This window comes from Oncorhynchus mykiss, chromosome Y (assembly GCF_013265735.2).
Source record: "Oncorhynchus mykiss isolate Arlee chromosome Y, USDA_OmykA_1.1, whole genome shotgun sequence".
NCBI classification, from domain to species: Eukaryota; Metazoa; Chordata; class Actinopteri; order Salmoniformes; family Salmonidae; genus Oncorhynchus; species Oncorhynchus mykiss.
In genome coordinates, this window is record NC_048593.1 from 30,689,315 (window position 1) to 30,710,488 (window position 21,174).

The 21,174-nt window shown below is 45.3% G+C and overlaps 1 protein-coding gene across 6 annotated transcripts in view; it reads left to right on the forward strand.

Moving 5' to 3' along the window:
• Nucleotides 1-2,646: 2,646 nt before the first annotated feature.
• The window catches only part of LOC110509412 (leucine-rich repeat and calponin homology domain-containing protein 2), an 88,858-nt gene continuing 70,330 nt past the window's right edge, over nt 2,647-21,174 (forward strand). For 5 of the 6 annotated variants that reach the window (XM_036968345.1, XM_036968346.1, XM_036968348.1 and 2 more), the window contains exon 1: nt 2,648-2,909. In XM_036968345.1, coding sequence (XP_036824240.1) covers nt 2,675-2,909 — 235 coding nt within the window. In that variant the 5' untranslated portion in view covers nt 2,648-2,674. Of the gene's footprint in view, nt 2,910-21,174 lie in introns of all 6 variants that reach the window. The other variant, XR_005040536.1, reaches the window with a different exon arrangement.

The window sequence follows — 21,174 nt, forward strand, 5'->3', positions numbered from 1 at the left end:
AACAACAAGAGGGACACAATCATGAAGTGGAATGACATTTATTGGATATTTCAAACTTTTTTAACAAATCAAAAAATGAAAAATTGGGCGTGCAAAATTATTCAGCCCCCTTAAGTTAATACTTTGTAGCGCCACCTTTTGCTGTGATTACAGCTGTAAGTCGCTTGGGGTATGTCTCTATCAGTTCTGCACATCGAGAGACTGAAATTTTTTCCCATTCCTCCTTGCAAAACAGCTCGAGCTCAGTGAGGTTGGATGGAGAGCATTTGTGAACAGCAGTTTTCAGTTCTTTCCACAGATTCTCGATTGGATTCAGGTCTGGACTTTGACTTGGCCATTCTAACACCTGGATATGTTTGTTTTTGAACCATTCCATTGTAGATTTTGCTTTATGTTTTGGATCATTGTCTTGTTGGAAGACAAATCTCCGTCCCAGTCTCAGGTCTTTTGCAGACTCCATCAGGTTTTCTTCCAGAATGGTCCTGTATTTGGCTCCATCCATCTTCCCATCAATTTTAACCATCTTCCCTGTCCCTGCTGAAGAAAAGCAGGCCCAAACCATGATGCTGCGACCACCATGTTTGACAGTGGGGATGGTGTGTTCAGCCGTGTTGCTTTTACGCCAAACATAACGTTTTGCATTGTTGCCAAAAAGTTCAATTTTGGTTTCATCTGACCAGAGCACCTTCTTCCACATGTTTGGTGTGTCTCCCAGGTGGCTTGTGGCAAACTTTAAACAACACTTTTTATGGATATCTTTAAGAAATGGCTTTCTTCTTGCCACTCTTCCATAAAGGCCAGATTTGTGCAATATACGACTGATTGTTGTCCTATGGACAGAGTCTCCCACCTCAGCTGTAGATCTCTGCAGTTCATCCAGAGTGATCATGGGCCTCTTGGCTGCATCTCTGATCAGTATTCTCCTTGTATGAGCTGAAAGTTTAGAGGGACGGCCAGGTCTTGGTAGATTTGCAGTGGTCTGATACTCCTTCCATTTCAATATTATCGCTTGCATAGTGCTCCTTGGGATGTTTAAAGCTTGGGAAATATTTTTGTATCCAAATCCGGCTTTAAACTTCTTCACAACAGTATCTCGGACCTACCTGGTGTGTTCCTTGTTCTTCATGATGCTCTCTGCACTTTTAATGGACCTCTGAGACTATCACAGTGCAGGTGCATTTATACGGAGACTTGATTACACACAGGTGGATTGTATTTATCATCATTAGTCATTTAGGTCAACATTGGATCATTCAGAGATCCTCACTGAACTTCTGGAGAGAGTTTGCTGCACTGAAAGTAAATGGGCTGAATAATTTTGCACGCCCAATTTTTCAGTTTTTGATTTGTTAAAAAAGTTTGAAATATCCAATAAATGTAATTCCACTTCATGATTGTGTCCCACTTGTTGTTGATTCTTCACAAAAAAATACAGTTTTATATCTTTATGTTTGAAGCCTGAAATGTGGTAAAAGGTTGCAAAGTTCAAGGGGGCCGAATACTTTCGCAAGGCACTGTATACCTGAAATATCTCTTACCCCTGCACATTGATCTGGTACTGATACTCCCTGTACAGTGCATTCAGAAAGTTTTCAGACCGCTTGACCTTTTCCACATTTTGCTACGTTACAGCCTTATTCTAAATTTGATTACATTCATTGTTTTCCTCATCAATCTACACACAATAACCAATAATGACAAAGCAAAAACAGGTTTTTAGAAATGTTTGCACATTTATTAAAAATAAAAAATAAAAATACCTTATTAAGGGGAGCTAATGGGATCCGATATTAAAGTGGCATTTATGTCTGCACTATTCAATACAATATGACAATAATGGATGAGATCTCCTGAGATCTCAGCAGGATGGAGTTTTAATAGCAGGCCTACATAAGCACCACAGATGAAAGTGACATATTACATAAAGACTAAAGGAGAATAAGAAATCAGTTTACTGAGGTCTGTTGATGTATGTAGCCTGTGATGTAGGTCCATATCAGACCAAGATGCCTACTTATGAGTCAAATGAAAATAATTATATTGATCAATAAGATTGAATAATAAAGCAATAATATGCTACTTAGCTAGTAGCTAACAATAAAAACATGAATGTAACTCTTCCTTTTTTGGGGGGGGGGGGGGGGTGATTACAGGAAATTATCTTTAAAATGGCTATATTTTCTCTCAGCCTCATGGAAAAATGTGTAGAATAGCAGGAAGTTAGCTCTAGAAATTCAACGTTTTTTCTCAGCCTCCTGACAAAATTTGTAGAATGGCATGTGATTATCTTTAAAACAGCACGTTCTTCTCTTTGGCCCATTGCAAAAGCTATAGAAATTGCAGGAAGTTAGCCGTTTTCCCATCTGTAATCACATCTGTGCCATTACCTGTTTATAAACGGAGTTATAACAGACCTGTATGATTTTTTTTTAATGACCTGGGGGGGTTCCAGGTCCTACATTTTAAACATTTCATACAGGTCTGTAACTCACTTTAATTGCACAGATGCGAATACTTCTCTCTGATAAGAAAATGCGTGCACCTCTCTATACCAAATGTCCCCTCCGCGCCCACGCCCTCTCAGAAGCCCTTCCCCTAACGTCCCTGGAGTGTGTGCCTTTTGCGCATGGGTGTAGAAACGGCCACTGTTATTATTGTAATTCCTCTTGTGAAAATGGCGTCGAGTCAGGGAGGTGTGGGAGCTGTACCGGCTCTTTCAAACCATCACTTATCCAACGGACCTCACTGGAACCCGGGGATCAACCAGCATCAGCATCATCTCCACACGACCCGGAGTTTAGACCGCGCTCTGGAGGATTCCGTGTGCTCAGGAACGTTGAATCTTAGCGGGAGGAAGCTGAGAGACTACCCTGGATTGAGCTATGATCTTACTGATACAACACAGGCAGGTTGGTTTCCGAAACGCTCTCTGCTCTTGAGACCTTGCTGGCCTCAGCTGGTTCAACAAATAGGCGCATGATACTACAAAGTATCCAACATTGATATAATTGAGCGTGGTGCGCACTACATTTCCTTATTACTATGGTCCATTTGCATGTTTTCACCAACTGCTCTGTTTTATTAACAGTGCAATAGATACACAGTGTTGCATTTTCTTTCTTACCATATTGTCTTCGTAGAATAGCTGAGCTCAATGTGTTAAAATGTGCCATAGTATTCACGTCCTCTAGAATTGCGCTGGCGGTGCGGTGGCAACGGCTCGTCTTGGTCGCCTGCTTCTCTATCGCTCTCTGGATGAGACCATATGCATGCATGAATGAAATGATAAGCGCATCTCAGTCAGGGCGATAGAGCGACTTTACATTAACCTACATTCAGATGGTGAGTAGCCTGACTAGGTGAAGAAAAGTATCAGCGAATTTGGGAGATGAATAGTAGAACCTTACCCAATGAATATGAAATGTCGTTTTTGGAGCATGTTCAATGAGAGGCTATTTTGGCTACGGCAGCCCAAGACAAAAGATTCACCGTCTCCATAGCCTCTAGAACGGGTGTATGGACGCATTTCACTCTTCTACGAGATTTTGATTGGACATACCCATTCGTTTAATTTATGTTGGATATAATTGTAATAGCCCAATTTATGTAAATAAATATAAAATTAGTAAGTATATTTTTTTCTCTCAAGGGGCCAAATATCAGATGGTGGTTTGAGATTATTGGCTATTCATGTGGTTGAACACACAGCAGGCCTAGGCTATAGGCATACATGATCCATAGCCCACATGTTTTTTTTAATCCATGTAGATAGCCTGCATATTTTGGGTGGGCTGAATTAAGCATTCATTTGTCATATGAAATGATGATGCTGCTGATTTCCCACACTGTAGTGTATATAATAGCCGGCTGTACATCATGCATTTGGTGCCTGATTGTGGTGCCTCTGCAGCCAGGTGGTGGAATTATTGATGGTGGTGTAGAGGCACATAACAGATCCACATACTGACCTTTTTTTTTTACAGGGAACAGGGAGCCTAAATTGAAAAATTTAGGAGCACACAACGAAATGTAGGCGCAAAATGAAAAATGTTTGAGGTAACAAGCCGTTTTCTTTGTAGTAATGGTGCTAGCATGATGGTCATGAACATGAGCTCAGTGTATTCTCCATTGCTCTCAGGGGATTCGGTACAGTGAAGTAACCATTACAACAATTATTATCTGGCTGATTTTACAATTTTATATTGTAAATTACAATTCCAGGTTGCACAGTAAAATATATTTAGGCGCATATGCGATTAAAATGATTGCACGGTAGAGCCCTGGCTTGGTCTATACTTTTCTGTACTTCTGTACTTTTCTTTTTTTCCTGGAGACTGAAGTGAGCTTAATATGTCAAGGCTACTGTGAATATCTGTGTCAGTAATGTGGGGTCATGACAGCGATTCTAAAGGTCCATTAATCATATGGGGTGCCTCATTAATGGAGTTAGTGCCTCATTGATGGAGTTAGTGCCTCATTGATGGAGTTAGTGCCTCATGTGGGGTTAGTGCCTCATTGATGGAGTTAGTGCCTCATTGATGGAGTTAGTGCCTCATTAATGGAGTTAGTGCCTCATTGATGGAGTTAGTGCCTCATGTGGGGTTAGTGCCTCATGTGGGGTTAGTGCCTCATTGATGGAATGAGTGCCTCATGTGCTGTTAGTGCCTCATTGATGGAGTTAGTGCCTCATGTGGGGTTAGTGCCTCATTGATGGAGTTAGTGCCTCATGTGCTGTTAGTGCCTCATTGATGGAGGTAGTGCCTCATTTATGGTGTTAGTGCCTCATTGATGGAGTTAGTGCCTCATTGACGGAGTTAGTGCCTCATGTGGAGTTAGTGCCTCATGTGGAGTTAGTGCCTCATTGATGGTGTTAGTGCCTCATTGATGGAGTTAGTGCCTCATGTGGGGTTAGTGCCTCATTGATGGAGTTAGTGCCTCATTGATGGAATTAGTGCCTCATATGCTGTTAGTGCCTCATTGGTGGAGTTAGTGCCTCATTGATGGCGTTAGGGCCTCATGTGGTGTTAGTGCCTCATGTGGTGTTAATGCCTCATTGATGGAGCTAGTGCCTCATTGATGGAGTTAGTGCCTCATGTGGTGCTAGTGCCTCATTGATGGTGCTAGTGCCTCATTGATGGAGTTAGTGCCTCATTGATGGAGTTAGTGCCTCATGCGGTGTTAGTGCCTCATTGATGGAGTTAGTGCCTCATTGATGGAGTTAGTGCCTCATGCGGTGTTAGTGCCTCATGCGGTGTTAGTGCCTCATTGATAGAGTTAGTGCCTCATTGATGGAGTTAGTGGCCCATTGATGGCGTTAGTGCCTTATTGGCAGGTAGCCTAGTGGTTAGAGCGTTGGACTAGTAACCGAAAGGTTGCAAGATCGAATCCCTGAGCTGACAAGGTAAAAATCTGTTGTTCTGCCCCTGAACAAGGCAGTTAACCCACTATTCCTAGGCCGTCATTTAAAGTAAGAATTTGTTCTTAACTGACTTGCCTAGTTAAATAAAGGTAAACATTTGTTTGATGGAGTTAGCGCCTCATTGATGGATTTAGCACCTCATTGATGGAGTTAGCGCCTCATTGATGGATTTAGCACCTCATTGATGGAGTTAGCGCCTCATTGATGGAGTTAGCGCCTCATTGATGGGTTTAGCACCTCATTGATGGAGTTAGTGTTTATGTGAATTTAGTGCTCAACGTGCCAAAACAAAACTGTCTGTTGTGTCTGGGTCAACCCTGTCAGCTCCTGAATTCACTCACACACACACACACACACACACACACACACACTGAGTTTCCAAATGAGGAACTGAGAGTCTTCCTTTTGCAGACCCAGAGTCTAACTCATGAGGAAGTTTCTGTCACAGGGTATGTGAGTTGGTTTGTGTTTCTGTGTATTTATATTCGCTTTGTGGGTGTCTGTACTTATGTCATTGCATGGTCTTGGTGGGCAATGTTTTGCCTCACGATTCAAACTGAATTCTAACGCTGCTCTTTCGTTCGCTACATACTTCAGTTTGAGATATATCACTTAAGTCATTTGGGGTGATGTCAAAATGATAGGTGTCGTACAAAACAGTCATCAGCAATTTGGATAATCTCTAACCAATCAGAGTATCAAACCAAAGACTCATTTTCTAAATGCCTCTTTACCCACGTATGTTCTGGCTCTGGCCCAACCCATCGGTTTCTGGGACCAATCAGACAGTCTAGAATGTATTTCCATTCTGGAAATTGTCGGGGAGGTACTCCGATCCAGGCTCATTGCGGAGAAGAAACTAACGTCCGTGAGCGTGGCATAGCTTGGGGGGAGCAAGGAGTTTTGGCAGCCAGGCAAGGCAATGTAGGCTACTCCGATAGGCAACTATTTGGCAAATTCAAACATTGAGAAGTTCACGTAGGCCAGTGTGCCTGATGTTTGGAGAAATGAAAAACACCAGCCTAGACAGCAGCCTCTGGCTCAGATTGCAGATAGATACTAGCCTGTGATGTTTGTGCAACCTGATTTAATCAATGCCCTAAGGTCTTAGTTAAAAATGCATACTGAGTAATAAAGGATTTATTGTGTACCTTTTTAGGTAAAGAATTGGGTCCTAAATGCAAGAGTCCCCTCTACTTAGATAGGAGGGACAGACAGTAGGCTTACCGGACTGCATCAGAGATGTTGATTTATTCAAGCTTACTTTGAAGTGCTGTGGTTGAATTATACATGGAATGCTCCCTCAGCCTAACTAACGAGCTACTTGATGTCTATTTTTGGAACGAGATGCATTTGTTAGCTACTGCATACAAACATACTTATTTCACAGTTTATCAGTTCCTCAAGTGATCGGACTGACTTGACTTTTGTGACATGACGGCAGTGTGCGTTGGGTTCAGCACATAATGACAACAGTGTTGTGTGAAGTGTATACTATATAACAGAGCAATGTGTAAAAAAAAAATGCATGATACCGAACTAGTCTTGAGAAGTTGTGAAGACGACAGGAAGTTTGAGTGTGTGTATTGGTGAGAGAGCAGGCTTGTTGTTTGATGAATCAGGTGGGATGTGATGATCTCGTCATTGGCACTATCAAAGGCAAGACCTGCCGGCGAGAAGATACTTGACAAGTTATTTCAATGTGGGGATAGGGAGGACTTGTGAAAGACCAGATAGTTGCCTTCCATGTTGAGATTGAATGCATGCAGTGTTGATTGTAATTTAGAGTGATGTTGCAGAAGTGATATAAGGCCAGAAGACAGTTGGCTAAATGCACTGCTATGGGCCTATCTATGGGCCTATCTATGGGCCTATCTATGGGCCTATCTATGGGCCTATCTATAGGCCTGGTGTGTTTGATCAGTGCTACTGCATTTACTTTTTTCTCTTCTCTGTCTCTATAAAAGGAAATATATGCTGCAGAATAGTGCAGATACAGTGCCTTGCGAAAGTATTCGGCCCCCTTGAACTTTGCGACCTTTTGCCACATTTCAGGCTTCAGTTTTCAGTTCTTTCCACAGATTCTCAATTGGATTCAGGTCTGGACTTTGACTTGGCCATTCTAACACCTGGATATGTTTATTTTTGAACCATTCCATTGTAGATTTTGCTTTATGTTTTGGATCATTGTCTTGTTGGAAGACAAATCTCCGTCCCAGTCTCAGGTCTTTTGCAGTCTCCATCAGGTTTTCTTCCAGAATGGTCCTGTATTTGGCTCCATCCATCTTCCCATCAATTTTAACCATCTTCCCTGTCCCTGCTGAAGAAAAGCAGGCCCAAACCATGATGCTGCCACCACCATGTTTGACAGTGGGGATGGTGTGTTCAGCTGTGTTGCTTTTACGCCAAACATAACGTTTTGCATTGTTGCCAAAAAGTTCAATTTTGGTTTCATCTGACCAGAGCACCTTCTTCCACATGTTTGGTGTGTCTCCCAGGTGGCTTGTGGCAAACTTTAAATGACACTTTTTATGGATATCTTTAAGAAATGGCTTTCTTCTTGCCACTCTTCAATAAAGGCCAGATGTGTGCAATATATGACTGATTGTTGTCCTATGGACAGAGTCTCCCACCTCAGCTGTAGATCTCTGCAGTTCATCCAGAGTGATCATGGGCCTCTTGGCTGCATCTCTGATCAGTCTTCTCCTTGCATGAGCTGAAAGTTTAGAGGGACGGCCAGGTCTTGGTAGATTTGCAGTGGTCTGATACTCCTTCCATTTCAATATTATCGCTTGCACAGTGCTCCTTGGGATGTTTAAAGCTTGGGAAATCTTTTTGTATCCAAATCCGGCTTTAAACTTCTTCACAACAGTATCTCGGACCTGCCTGGTGTGTTCCTTGTTCTTCATGATGCTCTCTGCGCTTTTAACGGACCTCTGAGACTATCACAGTGCAGGTGCATTTATACGGAGACTTGATTACACACAGGTGGATTGTATTTATCATCATTAGTCATTTAGGTCAACATTGGATCATTCAGAGATCCTCACTGAACTTCTGGAGAGAGTTTGCTGCACTGAAAGTAAAGGGGCCGAATAATTTTGCACGCCCAATTTTTCAGTTTTTGATTTGTTAAAAAGGTTTTAAATATCCAATAAATGTCGTTCCACTTCATGATTGTGTCCCACTTGTTGTTGATTCTTCACAAAAAAATACAGTTTTATATCTTTATGTTTGAAGCCTGAAATGTGGCAAAAGGTCGCAAAGTTCAAGGGGGCCGAATACTTTCGCAAGGCACTGTACATAAAGGGAGGACAAGCAGTCCCTTTCAGATGGATAAAGAAGGCTGTTTTATTTTATAGCAGGTGTATTTCCATTCACACATTATAGTGTAGAATGCGAAGAAAACTATTTTGCAAGAATGGAATATGCTGAGGATTTTTTTTATTTTTGACATTTTCACAAGGGATTCCTCTTGATGGTGACTTTGTCATCTTTGAGAAAAACCCTTAAAAAGAAATGGAAGGCATATCTTCTTTAAGCTGGCATCATCAAATCCTCAACCTAAATTCAACTGGCAGATGGAGATAGTCCTGTTCAGAGATCAGTGTTGGGATGAAAGGAGAAATGCATCAGTTGCATGAATAGTGTTCTATTTCTGTACTGATTTTAAGTCCAAGTACATGATTGCTAGTTCAGAAAGAGAAACGGGTCTATTTTAGTTTTAGGAAGAAAGAATCAGTAGTTACTTGGAAAAACACTTGACAGATCATCTAAAGAAAAGGTTTTAATGACGATGACTTATCGTTGATATTGTAAGCTAGTAACAAATTCTTGTACAGCACTGGAGGTTAGTGGCACCTTAATTGGGGAGGACGGGCTCGTGGTAATGGCTGGAGCGGAATCAGTGGAATGCTATCAAATACATCACATACATGATTTCCATGTGTTTGATGCCATTCCCTCCGGTCCAGCCATTATTATGAGCCGTCCTCCCCTCAACAGCCTCCACTGTTTTACAGCACACAGTCAAAATGAAACATCACTCCAGAAAAAACATGCTCGATCTGGTTTTGGCGAGATGACATATTACAAATGGATGGTTGGGCAAGCAAGGACAGGAACTTCACTCTTTTCAGTGGAGGATATCTTCATAATGCAAAATCTCACTTTGTTTTGTTTTGCCTTGTCCTATGCAAGACTCTTGCTTATACAATGCTCTAAGAAGACATGAACCCAATAGTAGATCACATTTCGTTAAACCCTCAAGCGGAACCCTTCCAGACAGAACCTTCTAAAACAGAACCCTTCGAAACCAAACTTTTCCAGACAGAATTCTTCTCTGACAGAATCCGTGATGACAGAACCGTGTATAGAGGAGTATACTCAGTGGATAGAGCCTTCTCAGACCGAACCCCACTCTAGTTCCAGACAGAATTCTCCCAGACGGAATCCTCTGAACAGATCGGAACTCTCAAATAGAATCAATGAAGATAGAATTCTGGAACATCGAACCACAAGACAGAATACAATCAGAGTTCAATGAATTCCCTTTGAAGAATACTTTCGGAATGCTTAAAAACTTTTAACACAGCAAGATAGAATTTCTAAAAGTGTTAGATAAAATCCCTATTATATTGTTCTCTAGTATGTTGGATCATTGCAGGAGCTGTCAACATAGTCCTATGCCATGTGTTCAATCAACACTCTTCCCATGTGTTCAAGCAATGAAAGTTGCATCATCCTGATAAGTGAACCAGAGAGAGAGCATGTGTCTTTGTGTGTGTATTGTTTACGTAAGACGAATACAAAGACAGAGGAAGGTGAGCTGACACAAAGGTGCATGTTTGCAGTATGCTGTTGACAGTTTGTCGCCAGTCAGTTATTTTTCCAATGGGAATGTGTGAGAGCTGTAAGCCGATGCCCTGACCTTGGAGAGAGGCTGGAGAGCAGAGACCCAAGCTGGCCAGATGTTGGAGCCGACAGGCCAGCATTGCTGCTGCATTCCCCTACGCTACTGACCCTACTGTACAGTACCCTACTGCACCGTACCCTACTGCACTGCACGCTACTATACTGTACTTTACTCCTCCGTACCGTACCCTACTGTACAGTACCCTACTGCACCGCACGCTACTGTACTGTACCCTACCCTACTGTACCCTACCCTACTGTACCGTACCCTACTGTACCGCACACTACTGTACTGTACTTTACTCTACCGTACCCTACCGTACCCTACCCTACTGTACCGTACCCTACTGTACCCTACCCTACTGTACCGCACGCTACTGTACTGTACTTTACTCTACCGTACCCTACCCTACCGTACCCTACCCTACTGTACCGTACCCTACTGTACCGTAGCCTACTGTACCGCACTCTACTTTACTGTACTTTACTCTACCGTACCCTACCCTACTGTACCGTACCCTACTGTACTGTACGCTACCCTACTGTATCGTACTCTACTGTACCCTACCCTACTGTACCCTACCCTACTGTACCGTACTCTACTGTACCGTACCCTACTGTACTGTACCCTACCCTACTGCACCCTACCCTACTGTACCGTACTCTACGTTACTGTACTTTACTCTACCCTACCCTACCCTACTGTACCGTACCCTACTGTACCGTACCCTACTGTACTGTACCCTACCCTACTGTACCGTACTCTACTGTACCGTACCCTACTGAACCGTACCCTACTGTACTGTACTTTACTCTACCGTACCCTACCCTACTGTACCGTACCCTACTGCACCGCACCCTACTGCACCGTACTTTACTCTACCGTACCCTACCCTACTGTACCGTACTTTACTCATGAGAGCTCATGTTGCGCAACATTTCTTTAGGCAATGCAATTGCATGAGAAAACAGAATGATGGCCTCTAATAAAAAGACGAGGATCCCATCAGCTTTCTATAGGCTAGGAGTACTATATTTATTGCTCAACTTTCCTAATATTAAGCACATTGCTTATATTTACAACAGGTGTATAGCCTACCTGACTGACATGAAAATAAACCACGGGGGAAAAGTGTTCTCCATTCGCTATTTAAGTGCATAGGTGACATGTATTTTTTTCCCGCTGCCCCTGTTTCGATACAGGTGAATGATAATGGTCAATTATTTTTAATTAAAAAAACATCTCATGTAGCCTAGCCCAGAGGCCTATATGTGTTACGGTGCGTGAATGAGGACCCAAAAGCGAATCAACTTAAACAGAGCTTCTTTAATTACCAAACATAGGTAGGCTCAGATGGACCGGCAGATTCCGACAGGACAGGACAAGGTTACAGCAAACATGACGGCAGTCTGGTTCAGGCATGAATGACACAAACAAACAAGAATCCGACAAGGACAGGAGCAGAAACAGAGAGAGATATAGGGACCTAATCAGAGGGAAAAAGGGAACAGGTGGGGAACGGGGTGAATGGGTAGTTAGAGGAGACAAGGGACAGCTGGGGGAAAGCGGGGGAGAAAAGGTAACCTAACACGACCAGCAGAGGGAGACAGGGTGAAGGGAAAGGACAGAGACAAGACAACATGACAGTACATGACAGTACCCCCCCACTCACCGAGCGCCTCCTGGCGCACTCGAGGAGGAAACCTGGCGGCAACGGAGGAAATCATCAATCAGCGCACGGTCCAGCACGTCCCGAGAGGGAACCCAACTCCTCTCCTCAGGACCGTACCCCTCCCAGTCAACTAGGTACTGATGACCACGGCCCCGAGGACGCATGTCCAAGATTTTACGGACCCTGTAGATAGGTGCGCCCTCGACAAGGATGGGGGGGGGGGGGGGAAGACGAGCGGGGGCGCGAAGGACGGGCTTAACACAGGAGACATGGAAGACCGGGTGGACGCGACGAAGATATCGCGGAAGAAGAAGTCGCACTGCGACAGGATTAATGACCTGAGAGATACGGAATGGACCAATGAACCGCGGGGTCAACTTGCGAGAAGCCGTCTTAAGGGGAAGGTTCTGAGTGGAGAGCCAAACTCTCTGACCGCGACAATATCTAGGGCTCTTCGTTCTACGCTTATTAGCAGCTCTCACAGTCTGCGCCCTATAACGGCAAAGTGCAGACCTGACCCTCTTCCAGGTGCGCTCGCAACGTTGGACAAAAGCCTGAGCGGAGGGGACGCTGGACTCGGCGAACTGAGATGAGAACAACGGAGGCTGGTACCCGAGGCTACTCTGAAAAGGAGATAGCCCGGTCGCAGACGAAGGAAGCGAGTTGTGGGCGTATTCTGCCCAGGGGAGCTGTTCTGACCAAGACGCAGGGTTGCGAAAAGAAAGACTGCGTAAGATGCGACCAATAGTCTGATTGGCCCGTTCTGCTTGACCGTTAGACTGGGGGTGAAAGCCGGAAGAGAGACTGACGGAAGCCCCAATCAAACGGCAAAACTCCCTCCAAAATTGAGACGTGAATTGCGGACCTCTGTCCGAAACGACGTCTGACGGAAGGCCATGAATTCTGAAAACATTCTCGATGATGATTTGTGCCGTCTCTTTAGCAGAAGGAAGCTTAGCAAGGGGAATGAAATGAGCCGCCTTAGAGAACCTATCGACAACCGTAAGAATAACAGTCTTCCCCGCTGACGAAGGCAGTCCGGTGACAAAATCTAAGGCGATGTGAGACCACGGTCGAGAGGGAATAGGAAGCGGCCTGAGACGGCCGGCAGGAGGAGAGTTACCGGACTTAGTCTGCGCGCAGACCGAACAAGCAGCCACGAAACGACGCGTGTCATGCTCCCGGGTGGGCCACCAGAAACGCTGGCGAATGGAAGCAAGCGTACCCCGAACGCCAGGGTGGCCGGCTAACTTGGCAGAGTGAGCCCACTGAAGAACGGCCAGACGAGTAGGAACGGGAACGAAAAGAAGGTTCCTAGGACAAGCGCGCGGCGACGGAGTTTGAGTGAGTGCTTGCTTTACCTGCCTCTCAATTCCCCAGACAGTCAACCCGACAACACGCCCCTCAGGGAGAATCCCCTCGGGGTCAGTGGAGGCTACTGAAGAACTGAAGAGACGAGACAAAGCATCAGGCTTGGTGTTCTTAGAGCCCGGACGATAAGAAATCACGAACTCGAAACGAGCGAAAAACAGCGCCCAACGCGCCTGACGCGCGTTAAGTCGTTTGGCAGAACGGATGTACTCAAGGTTCCTATGGTCAGTCCAAACGACAAAAGGAACGGTCGCCCCCTCCAACCACTGTCGCCATTCGCCTAGGGCTAACCGGATGGCGAGCAGTTCGCGGTTACCCACATCATAGTTACGTTCCGACGGCGACAGGCGATGAGAAAAATACGCGCATGGGTGGACCTTGTCGTCAGAGAGGGAGCGCTGAGAAAGGATGGCTCCCACTCCCACCTCTGACACGTCAACCTCGACAACGAACTGTCTAGAGACGTCAGGTGTAACAAGGATAGGAGCGGATGTAAAACGATTCTTGAGGAGATCAAAAGCTCCCTGGGCGGAAACGGACCACTTAAAGCACGTCTTGACAGAAGTAAGGGCTGTGAGAGGAGCTGCCACCTGACCGAAATTACGGATGAAACGACGATAGAAGTTCGCGAAGCCGAGAAAGCGCTGCAGCTCGACGCGTGACTTAGGGACGGGCCAATCAATGACAGCTTGGACCTTAGCGGGATCCATCTTAATGCCTTCAGCGGAAATAACAGAACCGAGAAATGTGACGGAGGAGGCATGAAAAGTGCACTTCTCAGCCTTCACAAAAAGACAATTCTCTAAAAGGCGCTGGAGGACACGTCGAACGTGCTGAACATGAATCTGGAGTGACGGTGAAAAAATCAGGATATCGTCAAGGTAAACGAAAACAAAGATGTTCAGCATGTCTCTCAGGACATCATTGACTAATGCCTGAAAGACAGCTGGAGCGTTAGCGAGGCCGAAAGGAAGAACCCGGTATTCAAAGTGCCCTAACGGAGTGTTAAACGCCGTCTTCCACTCGTCCCCCTCCCTGATGCGCACGAGATGGTAAGCGTTACGAAGGTCCAACTTAGTGAAAAACCTGGCTCCCTGCAGGATCTCGAAGGCTGAAGACATAAGAGGAAGCGGATAACGATTCTTCACTGTTATGTCATTCAGCCCTCGATAATCTATGCAGGGGCGCAGAGACCCGTCCTTCTTCTTGACAAAAAAAAACCCCGCTCCGGCGGGAGAGGAGGAGGGGACTATGGTACCGGCGTCAAGAGCTACAGACAAATAATCTTCGAGAGCCTTACGTTCGGGAGCCGACAGAGAGTATAGTCTACCCCGGGGGGGGGTGGTTCCCGGAAGGAGATCAATACTACAATCATACGACCGGTGTGGAGGAAGAGAGGTGGCCCTGGACCGACTGAACACCGTGCGCAGATCGTGATATTCCTCCGGCACCCCTGTCAAATCACCAGGCTCCTCCTGTGAAGAAGAGACAGAGGAAACAGGAGGGATAGCAGACATTAAACATTTCACATGACAAGAGACGTTCCAGGAGAGGATAGAATTACTAGACCAATTAATGGAAGGATTATGACAAACTAGCCAGGGATGGCCCAAAACAACAGGTGTAAAAGGTGAACGAAAAATTAAAAAAGAAATGGTTTCACTATGATTACCAGAAACAGTGAGGGTTAAAGGTAGCGTCTCACGCTGAATCCTGGGGAGAGGACTACCATCCAGGGCGAACAAGGCCGTGGGCTCCTTTAACTGTCTGAGAGGAATGTCATGTTCCCGAGCCCAGGTCTCGTCCATAAAACAGCCCTCCGCCCCAGAGTCTATTAAGGCACTGCAGGAAGCTGACGAACCGGTCCAGCGTAGATGGACCGACAAGGTAGTGCAGGATCTTGAAGGAGAGACAGGAGTAGTAGCGCTCACCAGTAGCCCTCCGCTTACTGACGAGCTCTGGCCTTTTACTGGACATGAAGTGACAAAATGACCAGCGGAACCGCAATAGAGACAGAGGCGGTTGGTGATTCTCCGTTCCCTCTCCTTAGTCGAGATGCGGATACCTCCCAGCTGCATGGGCTCAGCACCCGAGCCGGCAGAGGAAGATGGTAGTGATGCGGAGAGGGAGGCGACGGAGAGCGCGAGCTCCTTTCCACGAGCTCGGTGACGAAGATCAACCCGTCGCTCAATGCGAATAGCGAGTTCAATCAAGGAATCCACGCTGGAAGGAACCTCCCGGGAGAGAATCTCATCCTTTACCTCTGCGCGGAAACCCTCCAGAAGACGAGCGAGCAAGGCCGGCTCGTTCCAGCCACTGGAGACAGCAAGAGTGCGAAACTCAATAGAGTAGTCTGTTATGGATCGATTGCCTTGACATAGGGAAGACAGGGCCCTGGAAGCCTCCTCCCCAAAAACAGATCGATCAAAAACCCGTATCATCTCCTCCTTAAAGTCTTGATACTGGTTTGTACACTCAGCCCTTGCCTCCCAGATTGCCGTGCCCCACTCACGAGCCCGTCCAATAAGGAGAGATATGACGTAGGCGACACGAGCAGTGCTCCTGGAGTAAGTGTTGGGCTGGAGAGAAAACACAATATCACACTGGGTGAGGAACGAGCGGCATTCAGTGGGCTCCCCAGAGTAACACGGCGGGTTATTGATTCTGGGCTCCGGAGATTCGAAAGCCCTGGAAGTGGCCGGTGGATCGAGGCGGAGATGGTGAACCTGTTCTGTGAGGTTGGAGACTTGGGTGGCCAGGGTCTCAACGGCATGTCGAGCAGCAGACAATTCCTGCTTGTGTCTGCCTAGCATCGCTCCCTGGATCTCGACGGCTGAGTGGAGAGGATCCGAAGTCGCTGGGTCCATTCTTGGTCGGATTCTTCTGTTACGGTGCGTGAATGAGGACCCAAAAGCGAATCAACTTAAACAGAGCTTCTTTAATTACCAAACATAGGTAGGCTCAGATGGACCGGCAGATTCCGACAGGACAGGACAAGGTTACAGCAAACATGACGGCAGTCTGGTTCAGGCATGAATGACACAAACAAACAAGAATCCGACAAGGACAGGAGCAGAAACAGAGAGAGATATAGGGACCTAATCAGAGGGAAAAAGGGAACAGGTGGGGAACGGGGTGAATGGGTAGTTAGAGGAGACAAGGGACAGCTGGGGGAAAGCGGGGGAGAAAAGGTAACCTAACACGACCAGCAGAGGGAGACAGGGTGAAGGGAAAGGACAGAGACAAGACAACATGACAGTACATGACAATATGTTTTAATAAGGTTTGTATCACAACTAAAGTGGCCAAATAACTTCTTAAAATGAAGCACATTAATCTGCTTTGCAAGGGGTGTAGAGCATTACATGCATAATTGCATTTGCAGTCACTTTTGATAATGGTGTTTTCCGCTAATGGAAATGTTGCACTTATAGCCTACTACCATGTGCACATTGCTGTGGTTATAATGTGAAGAACTAGCCGAATAGTTTATCAATATTTTACGCTAAATCTGTTGTGTCAGCGACATTGCATAAAAAAGTTTTTTTGATGCTAGTGGTTGTAAATGATTAATTTGGGATCTATCGCATCCCACAACTGTCCCAGACTATGTTTGGAATATTTATTTCTCACACAGAATAGAATAGGTCTACTTTTGTACTTTGGGGGATAGTAGATTGACATAGGCTAGTGCTTTTGCTGTTCGTTAGGCCTACTCATCTTGTTGGCTGACAAAAAGTACAAGTGGACAGTTCTTCCAATATCTTCAATATGCTCCTCGGAATTGGATAACGACACGCACAGCTGCATCCCCGATCTGTCTGTCTTCACTTGTAGCCTTTGAGAAAGACCCGATCACTTGACGGAGAGCCGTGTCAGTGGGAGGCGCATCGGATTGCGCAGCACACTCCGGGAGAAGGGCACAAAGCAACACTCTGGGGGCTGCAAAAATGTTTTTTTAAGGATGCATTACGGCCACAAAAGGTGATGCCGCCTTGAAATTCGAGGCCTTATCAAGTGCTTGTCAAATTGTGAATGAAAGACTATTGGAGTATGTACAGCCTGCTCAAAACACAAAGCAGAGCTCATGCCTTTTCAAGTGACTTTTTTCAAATCGTCATTAGAGTCTCATCATGCAGCTTTACAATGTATTAAAAATCAAAACATACGGATAGCCCAACATTTGCAGAACAACTAAAGTCACATTAATAACTCTAAATTAAGCATATAGGAATACCTATTTATTTTTTAAATACTCAACACAGAATTGTCGCGTGTGCGAACTCTCTCAAATCGTTTGTAGAAAATATTGATATTTTATTCAGGTTTGTTCAATTGTATTCTTCATACCATAAAATAATATGAAATAATACCATGGAATTATAAGCAGATCTTGTCTGCTAAATGAACTAGTGTAGCCCACAGCCATTTGGCATAGCCACATCAGGACCTAACATAAGGACTACTCAGAGTATGCTATTCTTTTCTTCTGAAATAGACTACATTTTCAGTTTCTTTAGACCTGTCTAAAATAAATAATGGATTTAATGTGAAGGTGTAGGATATATTACATTTATTAATATATTCGATTTATTAGAGGTGGTGTGGTAGCCGAGAGATGCTTAATGTGTTTATGTTAATTAGCGGTCAATTGTCGTGAGACCGACAGTTAGTTGCTTGACAATCACCATATGACGAAATTTCGTGACCGTCACAGCCCTACTGACAAACCCCCCCAATAAACATGGTATCTTTATAAATTGGTAATTAAGCAGTCCTCTCCACTACCACCTCTCTCCCACACACACCACCTCCTCCACATACACATGTAAACACTCTTGAATTTTCCCAGCCAACCTAAATGCACAACCCACCACTCCCACCGTCACACATACAGTGCATTCGGAAAGTATTCAGACCCCTTCACTTTTTTCAGATTTTGGCACATTACATCCCTATTCTAAAATGGATTAAATAGATGTTTTTCCCTCATAAATCTACACACAATACCCCTTAATGACAGTGAAAATAGGTTTTTAGACATTTTTGCAAATGTCCATTTTTTTTCTCCCTTTTTAAAGACCTTATTTACATAAGTATTCAGACCCTTTGCTATGAGACTCGAAATTGAGCTCAGGTGCATTTTGTTTCCATTGATCATCCTTGAGATGTTTCTACAACTTGATTGGAGTCCACCTGTGGTAAATTTAATTGATTGGACATGATTTTGAAAGGCACACACCTGTCAATATAAGGTCCCACAGTTGACAGTGCATGTCAGAGCAAAAACCAAGCCATGAGGTCAAAGGAATTGTCCGAAGAGCTCTGAGACAGGATTGTGTCCAGGCACAGAACTGGGGAAGGCTACCAAAAAATGTCTGCAGCATTAAAAGTCCCCAAGAACACAGTGGCCTCCATAATTCTTAAATGGAAGAAGTTTGGAACCACCAAGACTATTCCTAGAGCTGGCCGCATGGCCAAACTGAGCAATCAAGGGAGAAGGGCCTTGGTCAGGGAGGTGACCAAGATCCCGATGGTCACTCTGACAGAGCTCCAGATTTCCTCTGTGAAGATGGGAGAACCTTCCAGAAGGACAACCATCTCTGCAGCACTCCACCAATCAGGCATTTATGATACAGTGGCCAGATGGAAGCCACTCCTCAGTAAAAGGCACATGACAGCCCGCTTGGAGTTAACCAAAAGGCACCTAAAGGACACAATGAGAAACAAGATTCTCTGGTCTGATGAAACCAAGATTGAAGTATTTGGCCTGAAGGCCAAGTGCCACGTCTGGAGGAAACCTGACACCATCCCCACGGTGAAGCATGGTGGTGGTAGCATCATGCTGTGGGTATGTTTTTCAGCGGCAGGGACTGGGAGACTAGTCAGGATCAAGGGAAAGATGAACGGAGCAAAGTACAAAGAGATCATTGATGACAACCTGCTCCAGAGCACTCAGGACCTCCAGACTGGGGTGAAGGTTCACCTTCCAACAGCACAACAACCCTAAGAACATAGCCAAGACAGCACAGGAGTGGCCTTGAGTGGCCCAGCCAGAGCCCAGACTTGAACCCGATCTAACATCTCTGGAGAGACCTGAAAATAGCTGTGCAGCGACGCTCCCCATCCAACCTGACAGAGCTTGAGACAATCAGCAGGGAAGAATGGGAAAAACTCCTCAAATACAGGCGTGCCAAGCTTGTAGCTTCATTCCCAAGAAGACTCAAGGCTGTAATCGCTGCTAAAGGTGCTTCAACAAAGTACTGAGTAAAGGGTCTGAATAATTATGTAAATGTGATATTTCAGTTTTCAAAACATTCTTATTTTTGCTTTGTCATTTTAGGGTATTGTGTGTAAATTGATGAGGAAAACAAACAATTTGATACATTTTAGTAATAATGCTCTAACGTAACAAAATGTGGAAAAAGTCAAGTGGGCTGAATGCTTTCTGAATGCACTGTATGAAGACACACTCCGCTGGCTCCAGAATACTAACACTTTCTCATTCCCATTTTGCGTAAACGCTCATACACACATGAAGCTGCCACACTCTTTGCCTTCTGATTTGTGATTTTCCCAGAAGGCGACTGCACCACTCATGGCACACATCAAGTCCATCAACCCAGACACTGTAGAACCACTTCAATTTGCATACCACCCGAACAGATCTAAAGACGATGCCCACTCAAATCAAATCAAAGTTTATTTGTCACGTGCGCCGAATACAACAGGTGTAGACATTACAGTGAAATGCTTACTTACAGGCTTTAACCAGTAGACAAGCGGGATACTTATGTGACAATTCTGTTCATCCACTACAGCTCAACACCATAGTGCCCTCCAAGCCTGTCACCAAGCTCGGGTCCCTGGGACTAAACCCCTCCTTTTGCAACTGGATGCTGGACTTCCTGACCGGCCAACCCTAGGTGGTGAGGATAGGCAGCAACACCTCTGCCATGCTGGTTCTCAACTCTCCTGTACTCTCTGTTTACCGACGTCTATGTGGCCACGCACGATTCTAACGCCATCATCAAGTTTTGTTGATGCCACAATGGTGGTTGGCCTGTTCACCAATGACGATGAGACAGTCTACAGGGAGGAGGTCCGAGAACTGGAAGTGTGGTTCCAGGACAACAACCTCTCCCTTCAACGTCAGCAAGACCAATGAGCTGATTGTGGACAACAGAAACCAGGGTGGGGTTGCACACCCCCATCCACATCGACGAAGCCACAGTAGAGATGGTCAAGAGCTTCAGTGTCCACATCACTGAGGACATGGTCCTCTCACACAAGCACAGTTGTGAAGAAGGCTCTGCAGCACCTATTTCCCTCAGGAGGCTGAAATGGTTCGGCATGGCCCATCAGATCCTCAGGAACTTTTACAACTTTTACTTTTGCACCATCGAGAGCATCCTGACTTGTTGTATCACCGCCTGGAATGGCAACTGCACCGACCTCGACCGCAAGGCCCTACAGAGGATGATGCGGATGGCCCAGCGCATCACTGGAAGCGAGCCCCCAGCCATCCAGGACTTACATGCCAGCCGGTGTCTGAGAAAGGTCCAAAGGATTACCAAGGATTCCAGTCACCTAAGACATAGACTGTTCTCCATGCTCCCATCCGGCAGGTGGTACCGATGCATCAAGGTTCAGACCAACAGACCACTAAACAGCTTCTATTCCCTGGCCATAAGACTGGTAAATGGCTAACAACTACTGCTCTCCCTCTCCCACAGACTATCCACTCTGACTCTACAACCTGATCTTATTTTTTATTTTTGGTACTTTTACCCCCTT